Source organism: Rhamphochromis sp. 'chilingali' (assembly GCF_963969265.1).
Source record: "Rhamphochromis sp. 'chilingali' genome assembly, chromosome: 16".
Lineage (NCBI taxonomy): Eukaryota > Metazoa > Chordata > Actinopteri > Cichliformes > Cichlidae > Rhamphochromis > Rhamphochromis sp. 'chilingali'.
Window position 1 is genome coordinate 11,771,697 of NC_137943.1, and position 19,458 is coordinate 11,791,154.

Consider the following 19,458-nt stretch of genomic DNA (forward strand, 5'->3'; position numbering starts at 1 on the left):
AATACACCATTAAATAATTAATTAAATGTGTCAATAATTAATTAAAATTGGAATTAATTAATTAAATAGTTATGACACATGTAATTAATTAATTGTTGACACATTAAATTAATTATTTATGTATTTCACATTTTAATTAATTATTGACACATTTAATTAATTATTGACACATTTAATTAATTATTTAATGATATTTATTTATTTAATTTTGGCAGTCCTGGCGCCTGGCTCTCATCATGAAATAATTTTATCTGTCAGCCTCACCCATCAAACTCAGGGGGCGGGGTTAACGCGGCCCATGCAGCTTCTCTAACATTTGATTGGTTGCAGTGCAAAGTAAGTCAAAACAGGTCGATCCTAGATAATCGATTGCTTGTGTAGACTTGGGGCAGCCAGGTATCCCCGAATGCAGATCAAATCACAGGCAGCAATGGTGGTGGTGTAGTTTTAAAATACCCCGTTTTTCTGTCACCAGCTACACTTTTAACAGTGTTTTAGCCGCGAATGTCGCGCCGTATGTCTGGTCAGGTTGTCAACATAGAACATGTTTGCAAAAGTGCTCAGATGTTTTCAGAGATTTCACTAGCTCTGCTAACAATTAGCATGCAGAGTGCACCCAGGGGGTACGTTAACCGGTTTGTTTACATATTCCACTCTCCGTGTTCCACATGTTGCATTCGCAGATTCTCATTTTCACCGAACGATCGTCTCTTTCCGCCTGGTCTTGTGTCTCTGTGCTTCTGTAACATAAAGAACGAGCTGACATTTTTCTCACGAAACCAGCGATCAGCTCAACAGACCCTCAGTTTACCTGCATGCATCCTCCTCCTCATCTGTCAGCTGTTTAACACCTGCTGCTAATTCAAGAAACACGCCTACGTTACCTGGTGATAGTCACAGTTTAACCGGGCAGCCGGTGCTCGATATAACGCAATGTCAGCGCATTTTTCTGCACAAGATAAGTAAATATAGTGTTTTCCCCGAGCGCAGAGCTGCTGGAGCTTGTTTCCTTACAGAGCACTTTATAGGCGAGCCAGCTTCATCAGCGGCTGATGTCCAATCACCGGCACACAGCTTTCAAACCTCAGCTGAGTTTTAGCTCTCAGTGGTTAAACGCTGGACTTCATTCACTCAGGTTCTGTCTGTCGGGTCACGTTTACTTCGCTGTTTTATTTACAACTGAGCAAATCGGTTTGGCTGAGGTTAAAGTTACGTTTCATAACTGCATAGTTTCACAGACGTTTAATGGTTCACTGGCACATGTGTTAGACTGAACTATCATCTAAATATCATCTGTTTTTTAATAGTTATTCAACTGTATTCTAAGCACCAGCTGTCTGTTAGAATGTGATTTTTTTTCTGTCTGTTGGCAGAGGTATAAAAATGCGCAGGAAAATCTGACGTGCATGGCAAACTTCACCTACGATATTTAGGGAGGAATAAACACACATCAAACATAAATGAACCATTTGCCTGTCTCCATAATTGAGAGCATTTTCTCTTCTTATGTCAACTCTCTCTCTTTTTTTTTTTTTTTGCTTTTTCGGTCATGTTATGTTTACCTGTCAAAGGCTTGTTACAAACTATGAAACACATGGTGCAGACTTCTGGATGTTAGAAGAAAACTAATACTGCTCATGAATGAGACTAAAGGCAGGAAGGTGTCCTTTAAAACTAAACATGTTAATAGGACCTCCCTATTTATATCATAGTTTATGATATAGCATGTGTATTTCAGTAATAGCCTGCTGATTTCAGTGTAGTGGTGAACAGTCGCACAGCTCACGTACACTGTAAAAAAAAATCTGTCAAATTTACGGTAAAATACCGGCAGCTGTGGTTGCCAGGAATATACCGTGTAAAAAATGTGGAATCTGTAAAAGACAATACGGTATACTGGTTTTGTAACCCTAATTTTTAAGGTAGACAACGTATTATTTTACCAAAATCATGATAGAAAAAAACCAAATATATTTGTCAATTATACAGCAATTTAATGTAAAAAAATGCAACTTTCCATAGCTTTTTACGGATATTTGCAGTTAAAAAAAAAAGTAATAATATAATAATATTTACAGTAATTTGTTGTTAATTTAACAGTAATAGGATAGACCCTATTATTGTAAATAACTGTAAAAATAACAGAAATATGTTAAACCTTATTAAAACCTTTGACAGTAAAAAACACAGTGAAATTGTATAACAAATTACAGCATTTTATTTTGACCAGATACATTTTACGGTAAATTCCTGGCAACCACAGCTGCCGGTATTTTACCGCTAAAAATACAGTACAATATGAGGAACATAAATGGTTTACCGTACATTTTACATTTGCAACCGCTAAATATAGAAAAATCTAAAGATGCTCATATACAACCAAGGTAGAGAATATTACTGATAAACAATGAGAAAATTTGACATACCATTTGAAAACAGACTAAACATATTATTTTCTCTATTCCTACAAAACAGCATAGATCTTGAGAATACAGCATGTGTCCATATATATGGCTGGTAATCCATGGAGGAATGAATAAACATGAAACAAAATATTACCTGCCCCTGACCTATCAACAGTAATGAGTCACTGGGTCCTGCCTTGGTGAAGGAAAGGACTCGGTGGAGTTTCTAATGCGCATGGTGTTGAAGATACAAGCTCTGCAGGAGTACTTCAATGTCCATCAGGAGTTCACTTTGGACTGGCAGGATCCCCTCTGCAGCAAAAAAAATGGACAAAGTTTGATCAGTGCTTGAGCAAAATGCACAGAAATGAACAAAACGTGCTGCCAAAACCAGATCTAATGATAAATGATTTCTTAAGTGTAAAATATACAGTTCTTAAAGGATAGCTATTGTCAAAATGCAACCTGGGCTGTTTTTTTTCAGTTTTTTTTTTTTTTTTTTACTGTAAACGAGACAAACATATCTAAAAGCATAATTACGACAAACAAGCCGTTTTTGAGATTGACCGTGATTTTGTTTTGTGGTCAATAGCCAGTGAATGGGAATACTAGGGGGCCGGGGCATAAATTTGAGCACATCAAAATCGATACAGTAAAAAAAAATAAATAAAAAAAATTAAAAAAAACAGCCCAGGTTGCGTTTTGGCAATAGTTATACTTTAAATCTACTTATGTAAAAGTGATACATAGACAACGCAGCCCTAATCACAATCATAATTTGTTGGAAAACGTATTTAAGTTTCGTATTGATTTATCATAGAACTTGAAGTTAATGGCTGAATGCATGGTGATGAGACCTATCATTCAATCTACATTTTATAGTGTATGAAACTGCTCACCTGGACATGAACCTGAGCTCGGCTGATTAAGATTAGTGTCTCCTGTCCATCTTTCTTTAGCAAAACTTGAATAATACCACTGCTTACCTCTTATTGAATCTTTGGGTGCAGACTTAATTGAAGAGCCTCGTATAAACAGGCAGGGTGTGATGTTTAGGGAAACCAAAGAATACAGCCGCCATCATTTCTGCCAGAAGACTCATGGGGTGCAACGAAGCTTTCATTGTGGACTGGCTAGATACCTTTTGCATTCAGAAGGAAAACAAGAAGGGCATACACCATAAACAATAATAACTGACAAAAATAATGAGACAAGAAATTAAAGTAACAAAAGGAACAAAACAAACCTTTTTAATCATAATAAAGACAAAATAAGATTTAGAGACAGACGACAAAGAAATGTGTAAAATATCTTCTTGAATCTGTTTACTTTACTAACCTTGAAAGAGACTCTTGGGTCTTAGCTGTGCCACCACCCTTAAACCTTAAAACAGATGGAGACGATATGCTGGCCTGGCTTGAAATTTCCATATTTGGTGCTGTAAAACAATATCACAAACAATAGATTAATTGTACTTTTTGGACCTTGGCCAAAGCATAATAGAAAAAACAGAAAGTCCTTCATGGCTATTGTGCAATGAAATCATAATACTTACTGGTTTGTTTCTCAGATGCCTCCACTCCTAATGATTGTAGTGCCTCCAGTACAATTTCAAGGATTGAGGCAGACAGGTCCGGCAGCACCTTAGTAATGGAACTCCTTATGCTGCCCCCCATTTCCAAGATGTCTGATAAAAGAATGTGAATAAAGGTCAATTTACACCAAGTGGTACCTTTGGTCTTAAAATATGAAGCTGATCTTGCTTGATACTACACTTTTATGCAGTGTTTCGTAAGTACCAAACTAACAGCACCATTATTGTGACAGCACACTGTGTTTCAGTGGAACCATTTGGTACCCATACTTCATGTAAGATGTTAATGGATAGAAATCAATTAAGTCAATGGGTTTTGACCAAAAAAATCATTTTATTTAAAACAGCTTACTATCACTTATGTCACACAGAACATCAGCAGGAGGCTCAGTAGAGGGCTCTTCTGATTTCTGCCACAGATCAGACTCTAGCAGACATCTCAAAGTCTCTCTTAAAGGCACATAATAGGCAAACCTATCTTTTCTGTTTTCATCTCTCCCTAAAAATATTTTCTTTGGTTCCGCATAGTTGAAGGCTTTTTTAAAGATCTGAGCTCTGGAGTGCACTGTCCTCAATGGCCCGGTATGACATGCAGAAAAAAGATCATAGCTTTTGACAGACTCACAGACTTTGTTGATGTCCTCCTCTGATAATGATGTGTCATCTTTTAACAGTGATGCAAGTTTACCCAAACTGTATGTCTGTCCCAACTCATGCATGTTCTGCATTTCCTCTACAATGTTCTGTATGGTTGAAGCAGGCAGTAGAAACTGACCCTGCAATTTTAAGTAGAATAGTGAAACGTTTCTCAGAAAAAGATCACAGAATTCAGGGGGCATTTCCATGTTATCTTCATCTGTAATAGACTGTGCAGCAGGCTCGGAAATCAAGGGTACAAAGTCATCTGATGTGGTTGGAACAGATGATGATTGACATGCAGACTCTCTATATAAATCACCAATGCTGCTGTCTGAAAACTCTGTGTTTACGTGACATGTGAGCAGTAAAAGATGATTTAACTCTAAAGGTATTTGTGCATCCTCTTACTGGACAAGTGACCACGTGTCCTTCCACAATATGGCTCTTCAGATGAGCTATTAACTCTTTAGAGTTCTGACACTGACGTTCACACATCGCCATTGCACATGTAAACGAAGAAACCACCACCACACCAGTGACATGGGTGGGGGCAGTGTCTTCGGTAAAAATGAGCCTTAAACGCGCCACACCTGGTGTATGTCTGCTTGCAGCCTGCTTCAATACACCGAAAGAAACAACGTGGCTCATTCCGATGCAGTTTACAATGAAGCACAGCCCCTTGATGACTGAACTACCTTACCACAGAAATTACACGTTAACATAACTCCATGTACTTTGGTAATTCCTCCCTAGCGAATTAAGCACGCCATATACAGAAACTAATCCAGAGCAATGCTTCCCTCGCAACAGTAATGCTAACTCAACTCACAAATGCTAACTAAATTCACAACCTCACTCATAAAAAACGAACTGCTAAAATTATCTATAAACGCTGGGCTGGTGGATTTTTATAACAGAGATAACTTGAAGTTGCATGTACTCACCTCACCTCGAACTAATTGTAAGCTGCCAGGATGTCTACAAATTCCGAAGATGCTGTGGTCCAAGCAGCAATAAATGGCGCTAATATACGAGTTCAAAACTGTGTCCGTTAGCGAAGCCAACTTGAGTCTCCTGCATGAAAAAAAGAGCGGTTGGCACACAGCTCAGCAGCGCGCCGCGCTATTGGTCATTTTCAGGTGACGTCATCCCGCAATGTAACGTCGCTCTTTGTTTCTTTAGGAGGTTCGAATTTGATCAGAAGTCACGTCTGCAGACCGCTGCAGCCACGTCTTACATTGCTTCCCCTTTTTTTGGTGAAATGGTTCGCTCATACTGCACAATGTTGCTACCAGATTTTTTTTCTCTGCAATTCGAACGTAAAACGTCTGTACACAGTTTACCAGCAGTTTAGCTACCAATCAACAGCGATCACACATATTCAAAATTTAAGGCCGACCCACTTAAGGTGGTCTGATAATATGGCGTGAAACACAACAACATAAAGTTGTTTTAAAATAATAATTAAAAAAGATTATTGAAATCAATTTTATTCACAACCATAAACTTTATTTTTAACATCTTCTTTTGCTGTTGATTTTTTTATCAGAAGGTTAACAATGATATACTGCAGGCCTAACTTTTAATCTGTATATCAGTATCTGAATTTTAAAATAAAAAAATACTATCAGTTTTATTGTCTTTCACTGCTGATATTTGCTTTTTTTTAATGGTATGTACTGGTTGTATTATTACGGTGGACCCTATTTTTTAACATCTTGTTTCTGTAAAAATGAATGTTTTTGTTTGCTTAAAAATCTACAGCTTTATACTGTGAATTCCAATGTGCACAACCCCAAAAGATGTAGTTTTACTCAAATAATACCGTAAAATCTAAGTTTTTCAGACATTTTCAACATTACAATATGTAATTGTAAAATGTATGCATATTTATTTGTTTTCACAGAAAATATTTATAATTTCAACATTTTATTACAGTAAAAAACAAAGTTTTATCCAGTCTCACAATTAACGGTTATTCAATCTATTTAATACAGTAAAAGGAAGTTTTTGATTTTAGGCTCCATTACCGTTGGAATTTGACGGTGTTTTGCTGTATATTTTACTGACTTTTTTTACAGTGTAGGCGTTATCTGTGATATTCCTTAACTATAATTTATCCAAGTTAACTTCAGTTAACCATTCAGACAGTTCTTTTGCAATGAAAAACATAAACACCCATGCTGCCGGTAGGTTTCCTCAGTGCCAGCTGTTAACATTATAGCTGCTTATGCAGTAACCATGGTAACCACGGACTCTGAGCGGCTGGATCGACGGAGGTCAGACAACAATTTTACATGTATGATCTTAAAACAGGACACAGCCACTATACGTGCTGGCCTCATATCAAATGTGAAGGCAGACTGAGTCTATGTTTGACGTTTGTTTATATCTAATCTTCCTTTTCAAACATTTAAACAGCAGCGAGTCTGCAGCTGAGGGAATACAAACTCAAATTGTCGGAACAGGTTTGCTCGTTTCTTGGATTCATTTGGTGATTTATTAAATCTATAACTGTTATTCTAATCTGCTGCTGGGTCTCTTACACTTTTCTTTATGCTGTATATTTTCATGTCTCTGGAATAGTTGGCAGTTAGATAGTCAGCTGGGAAACTCTGTGTTAACTCATGGAGCTGAGGATATCGTGGATATGCTGACCTCGCTCCGTGGTGTACAGGGCCGTTTACCCTCATGATTAATATTCACAATAAAAATATTAGCCGAACATCATGAAGTCTGTATGTGTTTCATAGTGTCGAACAACCTTTGTACAGTTAAAGCCAGCAGTTACTACATGACGGAAACACCAACGTTATCTCTTTTATGCGTTTATACACAGGTCACGCTGATTACTGAACAAAAACCCAAAGATCAGATGTTAAACAGATTTTTTTGCTCTCTCTCCTCCTTAAACATGTTTTTAATGTTAGTCATAATTCAGAATTGGCGACTGAAACACGTAGGACACATAAGAACTTCAGGAAATAAAACACCGATAAATATAACCCCAGTAAAAGAAGTCAGCGGGGGTTACTACAGCTGTGTACCGGGGCCTGCGCTTTGTCGGTGGGATTGCTTGCGAGGCGAGCGGGTCTATCCCACGCTTTGCCGTGAGACTGGGCAGACATCTCCGAAATCATCGAAGCACTTTTGCAAAGAGGCTGTATCTTGACAAACTGACCAGACACATGAAGATTAAACCACTACATTCTCGGCTAAAAAAATATTAAAACGGTATTTGGTGACACACAAACAGGGTTTTTCAAAGCTCAGGGGCCTGTTCTTCGTACCTCGCTAAGTAAGTTAGCTGGATTAGATTGTTGACGATTTCGCGTGATCTTGGATCGTTCGGTTCCCCGAAGCTCATCCGGGACTTGCTGTCATAGCAACAGAGCCGTAAGCGTAAACCTGCTCGGGAGCAGGTTTACTTTATGTAAACAGGATTAGATCGCGGCCACGCAGGTATGTCCGCTTCATTTATACGAAAGCAACAGCGATAAATAAATAACATCAATGTAACTAAAGATAATGCAGCACTTGATCCTTTTATTGATGTCACACAGATACATACAGGTCATTTCCTAAAAAAGGGAAATATACTATTAACATTCTATTACATGTATGTGATTATTACAGATGTAATTCATATTTCAGAGTAGTAATTGTAAATTACTTCGTGTAATCAAGATGAGAGACCACGGCTATAAAAGCCAAGGTGGATTTGGGAAGCCTGTCGCAGCCATGTCCTGTCCGTTTACGCGAGCAACCCATTGCGGAAGGTGCAAGATTGATAAGGAGAGTCCTCAGAATTCAGCATATATTGCGGGACAGACAGGATCCTTTAGCTCAGCGCGACAGTGTGCTCATAGAGAGATATCGATTTTCCCGTGAGGATATTATTTACTTAACCAACTTGTTGATGAGGGGGTGCAGGACCACCACCTGTCTTTTTTTGCTCTGCCCTTTTCTTGGTTGCTGTTATAAACAAACAAACAGATTATTTCAGGGTCTCTTTCCAAGAGACTAAAAGCAATATAAGTGATAAATATTACCATTCTATAGAATATTCTTATATTTCACTTTTACTTGTTCCCATGTTCTAGTGGGTCCTGTTGTGGCTCTAATGTGAAAGAGGATATAATATAACAATATAATATAATGTAATATAATATTGGATAATATAGTGTAATATAATAAATCTACCCTACCGCCTACTGGTGTTGGCCAGAGGGGCCGATGGCGCAATATGGCAGCCTCGCTTCTGTCAGTCTGCCCCAGGGCAGCTGTGGCTACAACTGTAGCTGCCTCCACCAGTGTGTGAATGTGAGAGTGAATGAATAGTGGCATTGTAAAGCGCTTTGGGTGCCTTGAAAAGCGCTATATAAATCCAATATATTATTATTATTATTATTAAATTACTTACGAGTTTAATTTGTCAGCAACTTTCTGCCAGCCCTCTCTCCTTGCTTTTGCAGCCTTTGCAGTGTTCCCTTGCGTTCTGATTAAACTCTGAAACTCCTGAAATCCCTCACTCAGGAGTTCTTGCTCTGCTGCCGAAAAATACCGAGCCGAGCGCACTCCTTCGACATTTTCGCCGACCAATCAGAGGGTTGCCGATCAATGTTTCTACTATCGATGCGTAGCCCCTTTTACGACACCCAGTGATGTCACATTACTGCGTCCAGCTGTACTAATCGTCAACGGAAGGTGTGTTCGGAGAACCGGATTAGCGAGCTCACGGTTAGCGCGATGGTTTGATCTTGGATGTGTCATTTGATCTTGGATGTAGTGAGCGACGTACGAAGAACGGGCCCCAGTTCTGTTAGCTTCCACATGCAGGTTGTTGTGTGCTAGAAACAATGGCCACCAGGCCAAAGCAATGGTTTTGACTCGATCAGCGTTAACCCCGCCCCCTGAGTTTGATGGGTGAGGCTGACAGATAAAATTATTTCATGATGAGAGCCAGGCGCCAGGACTGCCAAAATGAAATAAATAAATATATCATTAAATAATTAATTAAATGTGTCAATAATTAATTAAATGTGTCAATAATTAATTAAAATGTGAAATACATAAATATTTAATTAAATGTGTCAATAATTAATTAATTAAATGTGTCAATAATTAATTAAAATGTGAAACACATAAATAATTAATTAAATGTGGCAATAATTAATTAATTACATGTGCCATAACTATTTATTTAATTAATTAATTCCAATTTTAATTAATTATTGACACATTTAATTAATTATTTAATGGTGTATTTAATTAATTCATTATGGCAGTCCTGGCGTTCCATAGATATGGTTGAAGCTATGATAGGATGGCATCCTTGCCTCAGTCTGCGGTGGAAAAAAGCGTTTCTTTGTTAAATAGGGCACATCTGTTTACAATCACGCACTCTGAATCTTCTTGTCCTCCTCCTTCGCTTTTTCACACATACACGCACACACGCAGTCTATTTTGCCATAGCAACAAGGGTTAGCAAATGAGGCAAATATCTGTAGGGGGGAATTGGTCGCAAATCGCATCCCGATCGGCTTCTGGTCTTTTGATCACTCGCTCACACGCTCCTACATATTTATGCGAACGAGCGTGATTGTCCAGAGCTTTCTGAGTGATTAGCAGCGCGCCCCGTGCTGCTCGAACACACCTCATCCCGATTGGTTATTGGTTTGGTGACTCACCGCGTACGACTTGTGTGCAGAAGAGCGGTAATTCATCTATAATAGGTCCGAATACTTTCGTAATAAAGCAAAAGATGAACGTTATTTTTAACAGTACTGTGATTTTAGGGTTTCCACAGACGCACTTTGTGCCCAACAATCCGTAATCAGTGCGCCATTTTTTGCGCTTTTCTCGTGTTAGCTATAATAATAATAATAATAATCATAATAATAATTATAATAAAAGATCTCTCACTTAATAAATGGAGATCCCAGGCTCTTCTTTAGTTGGCACTGCCATTAAGGTGCATAATAAAAACGAGAGATTAAGCATGATGGCGCGTGCTCCATTTATAATTAGTGCGCGTAACGCTGCGTCTCCGTGCGTCTCCCCGTGATTAGCCAATCTGCATCCATCTGCTCGTACTGCATCAGCTGCCACGTTAGGCCCAGTGTGGACGTCACAGATTTTTTTCCCCTCTTTCCTCACCTTTTTTTCCTGTTCCACCAGAGCATCTCTCTCTCTCTCTCTCTCTCTCTCTCTCTCTCTCTCTCTCTCTCTCCTTCTGCTCTCCCTCTCTTTCTACACCGCCCACTCCTTCCCCAATCATTGATCCGACCACTCACTGCCGCCTCGCCGGCTTCTTTTGCCTCATTACATCGCCCGCTGCGCTTTCTGCATTTTTTTAGGGAGGAGAAACGGCACATTTTGGGACCAAGAAAAAAGAAAAAGAAAAAACACATCACCATGGCGAGCACCGAGGATAAAGCGGCCAACAAGGAGAACGTGTCCAGCTGGAAGGACTCCATCTACAACCCGAGAACCGGGGAGCTGTTGGGTCGTACTGCCAGCAGCTGGGGTAAGGATCCCCGTTACACAGCAGTCAATTAGTGGCCGCGCTTTGACATTCACGGAGCTTATACCTAATCTTATATTCATTTTCAAAGCATTTATAGCCACGTGTCTCTTCGGTATAAAGCCTCCTATAAATGTCTTTGTGTGGATGGATTTAAATGAGTGCCACATAGATGGCTGAGAAGCCATCACGGGCCTGTGTGAAGGTGTTAAAGGAGAAGCCTGTACCAAGAGGCTCGCCAAGATAAATGATGCTATCAGAGGTGTGCAGCAGTCTGTCTCTGCTGCATAGGGGAAAACAGCCAAGCAGGCGATAATCAGTCACAGCAGCCTTGTACATTTTTAAAATATATATATATATATCTATATAATTTAATGAATGATCAGCATCTGCATTAACAGAGTTATCCGGGACCTGCACTGACACAGCAGAGCCCAGCTGAGAAAGATGCTCATCATAGCTGAGGAATGTGCCACAGGCACAATCAATATCTGATCAGGCCATACATTTTATGTAATAATCCCCCAGTTATTTCCAGAGTAAGGTAGTAACAGGGGTACCCTCCCTCCAGCAGCCGGCTCCTATAGGCTAGCGCAGATTGTCAGGCTGCCTGCGCCCCTGTGCTGCTGTGCAGTGGGATGCTCCATTGCAGTTGCATGGCCGCCCACATTAGCATGCCTGTCAAGGTCAAATGGGATTCCCTCTCTCCTCTTTCTCTCTCTTTTATGCACCAGGCAGGTGCATTGTGGGATACTGTTGGAGTGGAATGAGGGAGGGGGGGGGGGTGTACAGCGGGAAGCTGAGGGGTCCACCCCCCACCCCCCGTTTTTGGCAACTTAGAGGGCATCCGTGCTGTGCAGGCTGGATGATGGTGAACCATTTTGAGTCAGATGTTCCCATAAATGCAGCTTTTTCTCTCCCCGCAGTTATATAAATGAGACAGCAGATGCCCCGAGAAACTGCCGCAATCTTTGAATCACGTTTGGGCTGAAAAGAAGTGAAATGGGGCCTCACGTTTGTTAGCAGCCGGTGAAATTTCCTCCCATATTCAAAATGGTTTCCCTCGAAGGGACAGTTCATTCAAATGACCTGAAGACGAGGGGAAATGTAAAGCAATCAAGCGTAAGGCTATGGCTAAAATGTGCAGTTAATCGCAGTGAATCCCTTTTTATCTCATCACCGTCTTCTTTCTCTTTCTCTCATGTGTTTCCTCCCGTGACATCCTCCAGCACTCATCCTCTTGTTCTACTTGGTCTTCTACTGCTTCTTGGCCGGCATGTTCGCTCTGACCATGTGGGTGATGCTGCTCACTCTGGATGACTATGTGCCGAGGTACAGAGACCGCGTTCCAGAGCCAGGTTAGTATCTCTCAAGATTAAAATACACAGGAGTAACTGGACTTTTCCTTTTCTGTTCCTGGCAGCATCAATCATCCAGGCATTCATTATTAATGCCTGCACCAATAAGGTGCTGTCACAATAAAGCGCTGCATAACAGCTGCTTTTTACATCGATCTATTTTGAAGACTCTTCCTGTGTGATATCACCAGTGGATGCTGTTGGCTGAGTGTTTTCTTTCCGAGCGTATAAAGAGGGGAAAGAGGTTCTACAGCCCACAGACGATCAAAGATAACCAAAAGTCGCAATGTTTTTCCCCCCTTTCTCGTTCACAGTGAACTCCCTGCCCTGTTCCCCCCCACAACCAATCAGCATCTTCATCTACTTTGAACTAGGTGTTGTTGATTTTGGAGGACTGCTTGGCAGGAACCCATGGTTCCACACTGAATACCAACCCAAACAGACACAACCTTGTAGCATAAATTCACCATGATTATTTCTATATCTGCGTATTAGGACATCATTCACCTCCACCTTTAATGACGAGTTTTGATAACTCTGCATAGGCGTGGTTTGATGACCATTAGAATAGTTTCCAGGTTTTTCCAAGGGTAGACAGGAAGAGACCACCCTCACTGACTTCTGAGCTTTAAAGGTTAATCCTGGTAGGCTTGGGGTAAAGAGTTAACAGCAGATGTAATGGATCTAAGGTTACTTGGGTTCAGTTGATCTGCCTGCCCACAGTGCAGTCACCACACCTGTAAGCAGGAGTGCAGCATGAAGATGGCCATGCAGAAGTGAATTTCAGATTTCCAAATGAATCCTTTTAATAGATTATCAGAATCAGCAATGTTCTACTACAGTACTCATGGTGACAGCCCAACTATGCTACTTGCTATTTCTTCGCTGACAAACAGAAGGCTAACATTTATTACCAGATGGACATCAATGCCATGATGAAGGGCTTCAGGGCGAATCCTGAAAATGTACTTTTTAAACTCTCAGCTGTACGCAGAACCAATTTTTTTTTATGCTCTGCCAACATACCGTCAGCATAAATGACACTTAATAACAGGGTGATTGTTATTCATAACCGCTGATGCAGACCTGCTGCTGGACAGTGTGGTTGTATAAAATGTGGCGTACTTGTTACGAGATCATCGATGGCTTTGGCAGGACATAACAGTGTTTGAAAGATAAAAATTGAGGTGCAGGCGCTGTGTTTTTGGTGTCATCTCTGACAGTAATCAATGCTGATTGCTGTTGATAGTTTCGATTTTTGTGTTGATGTTCAATGTGTAAATCTGGCTTCCTCTGAGTTGATGGCTGTGTCTGGTTTGTGTTTCCAGTCATTTTTATTAGATGATTGATTGTATTGTGGTGATTCATCTTGGATTGGAGGAGTTAACAGAGCTTTCAGAGACCAACATTATTCTTTATTTAAAAGTTCACAATCATATTAGATTATAAAACATTCATAAATGATCTCAATTTTGCAGCAAATATTATTGTCGTTTTGGCTTCAGTGCTCCGTAGTATGGTGGTTTACACATTGGCCTAACGAGTGAAAGCTTCCCAGCTTGATCCCGGGAGGGACACAAATCCCTTTGGGGTTGTGTCAGGAAGGGCATCAAGCGTAAAAAAATCTGCCAAATCAAATAAGCGGAGCTACCCGCTGTGGCGACCCCGTGTGAATAAGGGAGCAGCTGAAAGTGGCTTTTTATTTGGCTCAAGTGCTGAGAGGGCCTGTCCAAGTCACAGTGCCATCCCCACAGCACCACCTACCTGAAACGCATTCAGGGCGTGTGTGAGTATGTGTTCACCGCTTTCCTTCGTTTACCTTATGTCTCGTTACAGGGTTGGTGATTCGTCCAAATTCACTGGACATTACTTTCAACAAATCTGACTCAAAAAACTACAAAAACTATGTCAACCATCTGGAATCCTTCCTGCAAAGTAAGTGCACTTTGCTCTAATGCACAGATAAATTAAACAGATTGAAAGCGAGCTGTAATAAAATGAATACCACTCTCCCTCTCTCCGATCTTTTTCCACTGACTCTTGCCAAATATCTGAATACGCTGTACCTCAATCCATCTCTGTCTCTGCATCAGGATACAACGATTCGATGCAGGAGAACAACGAGGAGTGCATTCCGGGAGAGTATTACATGCAGGATGGCGGTGAGATGACAAAGAAAGTTTGTCCCTTCAGGAGGACCTCCCTGAGTTTGTGCTCTGGCCTTTCCGACACCGACTTTGGATATCAAGAAGGAAAACCCTGTGTGCTGCTGAAGATGAACAGGGTAACACTCGCTATTTCTCACAGATCCAGGGAAACACGCGTCCTTTTCCTGTTTTCCGCACAGCCTCTATTCTCCACTTATTTGTTCCCAAAAATAAATGATTTCTAATTCTGGACCCACGCAAGCAGCAGCCATGCACAGTTTCAACCTCTCTTCCTGTTTCTCTCCTTTCGTAGATTATTGGCCTGAAGCCAATTGGGGATCCCTACATCAACTGCACGGTCAAAGTAAAGCATTTTCTCTACATTACACTTGTCCTGCTGGCTTGTATGTGTATTTTTTGTCTTTTTTATTTCTTTCATACAAAAACATAACAGTTTCACTGTTTTCTTTCTGTTGATCTCGCTTTCATTTCTTCCTTCTTTTTGTTTGTGTTGTGTCTGATATCTTCCTGCATGCTGTCACTGATGGCTTTAGGGTAAGATAAACATGTAAATTTTACAGGATAAGGCCAGTAGGGGTGTTAACACATTTTCATTATGTAACATGCCGTTATGCAGGTGACTCTAAACCAGTCTTAGTGCCATTCTAAAGTCTATTTTAATCTAATCGGTGTACGTTTTCTGCCAGAAATGTCACTTTTTTGGATTGAGCGGAACGCATCGTGTTTTCCACTTCATTTAAACCTCCTCGCTGACAGCAGAGAGTCCTCACTTTTCTGTCTTGTTCCGTCCCGTTTCATGTGGTCTCGGAATATGTCTCATTAATTCGACATTAAATGAATTCCTTCATTGTAAAATCTTTACTCTGAGACGTGTCCTGCCTTGCAGAAAGACCACCCGGTCCAAATGCACTACTTCCCAAGTGAGGGCCGCATTGATAAGATGTATTTCCCCTACTACGGCAAGAAAGCCCATGTAAGTATTTAACTACAGCCGGACAGTATCCACTAACCTGCCCAATAAGTGATGTGTTACTAATAAATGATCGCCTCGGTCCTGATGCAGGAGAACTACATGCAGCCCCTGGTGGCTGTGAAGCTGCTGCTCACCAAGGAGGACTACAACAAGGAGCTGGCCGTGGAGTGCAGGGTAGAGGGCACCAACCTGCGCAACAACGACGAGCGGGATAAATTCCTGGGCCGCGTAACGTTCAGGGTTAAGGTGGTGGAGTAAAAGGCAAATATACAGCCTGTGAAAGGAAATCTAATTGAAGCTGCCCACTAAGGATTTATCTTTATTTTATTTTATTTTTTTAAGAAAAAGAAGGAATCGTCAAAACGTCACAAAGGCGGCATTTTGGGATGTGGCACAACACAGTCAGCGAGACAGTGGTACCACATGCTGCTTTCATGACATTTCTGACTTTTCTTTTCTTAACGATTCCTCGCTGACCTCCTCAAAGACCCTCATAACAAAGCACAGGCTCCGCTCGTGAGTCCGTCCATCCACACGCCCTCCCTCCCCTTTCCCCCTCTTCCCCCCCTTCCCCATTCACCTATTGCACTGTTCATCCTCCGCTCAGTTACGTTTGTTGTTGTTTTTGTTTTTTCTTTATTTGTATTGACGTGATTCGATAACTTATAGCCATTGCAACCAAGCCATTTGGAGCTGTTGTGTAATTGTTGATGAAACAATTTTGTTTAAATTTGTTTTTAGAGCTTCCCGCTGCCAGGGAAGAGAGTGTTGCTTTCATCTCTTAAACTGTATGGATTCAGTATTATCATCAGTGTGGAGAGGATTTTTATCTTGCTGTATAGTATAACTGAGAAAGTAGAACATCTCCAGAGTATTATTCGTCGCACATCACAAAGACTTCATGGAAACATACCGTGATAATCAAGTATAGCCACTGTATCCCTGTATATGAAATGCCAATTACAAAGTCCCTTTCTACTATAAATACATTGTGATGCTATAACATATTTAGGGGAATTATAGATAGATCTTTGTCTTGTGGTCCGCGTAGCCACAACCCAGTCTTGTGCTGTGTGTCCGTCTGTCTGCATGTCCGTCTGTCTGTCTGCCCGTCTTCCTGTTTACTCACCTCTCCACTGCAATAGCAAACACGTGGGTGAGCCCTCCGGGACTTGAGACCACCTCGCGGGGCAGGGGGCGGGGGGTGCCGTCGTGTCGACTGTGGTTCAAGGCGACACGGGCGCGCACTCACTCGCGAGAAGGTACGGTGTAAAAATTAGCTTTTAAGGCGGAGAGGCGCTGGAAGAAGCGTTGTTGCAAAACTCAAAAGTTCACTGTAACTATGTACTGTATATCTATACGTGATCTGTATATCTATCTGGGTCTCAAAGATTGTTAGTTTTTCTCTCTTCTTCAGCCTGTTGATCTGATTGTCTGCCGATCTATTACTCTTCAATGTATATATATATAAACTATCTTACCATATTTACTTAATTCACACTGTATTTTTGTCACAAAAACACAATGTCTGTGCACTGTAAAGAAATAATTTAAACAAAGATTTACAGGAAAATATCTTATTCAAAGCTATGTTTACACAGTCTTAAAAGGAACCCGCATTTGAACAAACAACTTGTAACATCTCTTCAGGGTGCCTTAAGACCTGATGAAATAAATTGTGGGATAAGTGATTTTGAAGAAAAAATGGAGTCCTGTGTTGTGTTTTGTTTTCCTTCATTCAAATTCTACCTTAAAGTCTGTCAGCATCCAAGTCAAACTTCACTGATTCTGATTCTTTACAACAACTTGCTTTTTTGCACCAATATCTAATATAGTAAACTCTGTGCAGACATGGAGGATGACCTGCTGAAGTTCTAATTACGGAGCGTCAGAATGGAGAAGAAAGGCATGGTTGTTGGTGGCAGATGTGCTCGTTTGAGCTGATTACTCTGAATCATCTCTTTACAGAGAATAGTCTGAAAAAGAGAAAATATAAGAGAACAGCAGTTCTCTGGAAGAAAATGCCTTTTTGATGCCAGAGGACAGAAGAGAATTGTCAGATTCCTAAAGGTAATAAGAAGGTAACAGCTATTTAAATAACTCATTACAACCAGTGTATGCAGAAGACCATCTCTGAATGTGCAACATGTCAAACCTTGAAGCAGAAGACCTGAGAACAGGAGACGGAAGCTAATATTTGCACAGAGTCACCAAAACTGGAGAAAGAGAAGATTTGGATAAACGCTGTCCAATCTGCTGAGTCACATTCAGATGGTAGGGCCAGAATTTAAATGAGATGAAATCATGGATCCATCCTTCCTTGTATCAACAGTTCAGCCACCTGCCGCATTTTCTTGCTGCACTTAATGCCACACTTTGATCGTCAAAATTACCAGCTGAGTATCGTTTAAACACCGCAGCCTACCCGAGCATTGTTGCTGACCACAGTTTGTGTTTGTGACTGCACCCAGCAGGATAGTGCACCATGTCACAAAGCACAAATGATGTCAAACTGGGCTCTTGAACATGACAGTGAGTTCGCTGTACTCAAACCGCCATAGTCACCAGATCTCAGTCCAACAGAGCACCTTTGGGATGCAGTGAAACGGGAGATTTTTGAAAACAGAAGCAGCTTTTCTTCCTCTTGTGAAATAACAATGATCTGACCTCTTTTGTCCAGGGACAGTTACATAAATGAAGCCATGTGTAAAGATGGAGGGGGATTCTGTGTTTGGAGGAACTGATAACAACTCAGACACCTGATGCCCAGAGCCAAACCCAGACACCATTGTTGTAATGGGTCACAACCCCCCCAAAAGGCCTCGAAACACTTATTTAATCTTTAACAAGAACATGTTTTCATACATGTATCAATTCATTTTTAGGGCACATCTTGATTTCGCCCATCATGTGACTGAACAAAGGAATGTTTAATTGTATTTTTGGATGCATCATAAAATTACATAATTGTACTTGTTTAAATTCCCAATTCTGCTTCATACCTCTGGGACTGGAAAGAGAGCTAATGAGGGACCGCAGTTGTTTATTGAAGCCTGGGATTGTTTATCTTCAGCCTCTAAGTACTCTCACCGCAGTTGCAGCACATATTTGCTGGCACACGAGGGAGCCAGAAGCAAGAATAGTTTAGGCGTGCGCGTGGCACTAACACAGTGCTGTTTGTTGGATGACGAACTGCAAGGGAGCAGGTCTTGGTGTGGCATTTGAACTTAGCAGGTACATGCTTAAATAAAATCTAAACAATCATTAGTCTGTAAAGATTTGTTCATCTTTATAACCTCAACAGTCTTTTCCTCATTTCTCAAAAACCTAGTCTAGCCTGGTATTTGTGCAAAAGGCCAGACCTGCAACTGAGTCTGAAATGGCTGTAGAGGTCAGAATACATCAGTAGAGGCATTCGGATCACACCTGTCCACTCTAATTTCACAGCGCCTTCATCTGCCCGGCTCCTGCAGCGCCCCTGGGCTGCAGCAGCTCAGTTCTTTCGTTGTCAACAGCAGTTTGAACCCAAGTCCTGCTACATGAGATAATCTGTCGGGGTTTAGCTGCAGCAAGAATCCACCTTAAGTTCTGCTAAGCTCTTACCGTCCTTGAGTTGGGCTGAACAACTGGTACTGGAGACAAAAGAAAGTACACTTCTTCAGCTGTATGGACGAAGGAGGTGGGCAAACGTAAAATAAACCGCTCTGACATGAAGAACTCACACATAAATGAGTGTTTCATGTGTTAGTGTCTTCCATAATCATTTCATATTTTCCCCTTCTAGCCATCACAGCC

General features: G+C 40.9%; 1 protein-coding gene and 1 long non-coding RNA gene across 3 annotated transcripts; one reads left to right on the top strand and one right to left on the bottom strand.

The window, feature by feature from the left end:
* Positions 1-3,743: 3,743 nt before the first annotated feature.
* LOC308412956 lies at positions 3,744-5,940 on the bottom strand. Its single transcript, XR_013974646.1, has 3 exons — positions 5,583-5,940; positions 3,961-4,092; positions 3,744-3,843 (listed from the first exon to the last, which is right to left on the bottom strand). It is a non-coding gene; the product is annotated as an uncharacterized lncRNA (long non-coding RNA).
* Positions 5,941-6,864: 924 nt separating this feature from the next.
* Positions 6,865-17,356, top strand: atp1b3a (ATPase Na+/K+ transporting subunit beta 3a). 2 transcript variants are annotated; one of them, XM_080861915.1, is made up of 8 exons: positions 6,865-6,917; positions 10,998-11,167; positions 12,394-12,522; positions 14,359-14,457; positions 14,616-14,806; positions 14,983-15,033; positions 15,577-15,663; positions 15,754-17,356. In XM_080861915.1, the coding sequence occupies exons 1-8, from the start codon at positions 6,880-6,882 to the stop codon at positions 15,919-15,921; spliced, it is 933 nt and encodes a 310-aa protein (XP_080718041.1). In that variant the 5' UTR covers positions 6,865-6,879; the 3' UTR covers positions 15,922-17,356. The 2 variants fall into 2 exon arrangements, with proteins under 2 accessions (XP_080718041.1, XP_080718042.1); XM_080861916.1 differs by lacking the exon at positions 6,865-6,917 and adding an exon at positions 6,997-7,106.
* The last annotated feature ends 2,102 nt before the right edge of the window (positions 17,357-19,458 follow it).

Bases quoted from the DNA above. Each gene is read 5' to 3' on its own strand.
- atp1b3a (XM_080861915.1), top strand. From the start codon at position 6,880: ATGGTAACCACGGACTCTGAGCGGCTGGATCGACGGAG. The intron at 11,168-12,393 runs GTAAGGATCCCC...GACATCCTCCAG, and splicing joins TCGTACTGCCAGCAGCTGGG to CACTCATCCTCTTGTTCTAC. The intron at 15,664-15,753 runs GTAAGTATTTAA...GTCCTGATGCAG, and splicing joins ACTACGGCAAGAAAGCCCAT to GAGAACTACATGCAGCCCCT.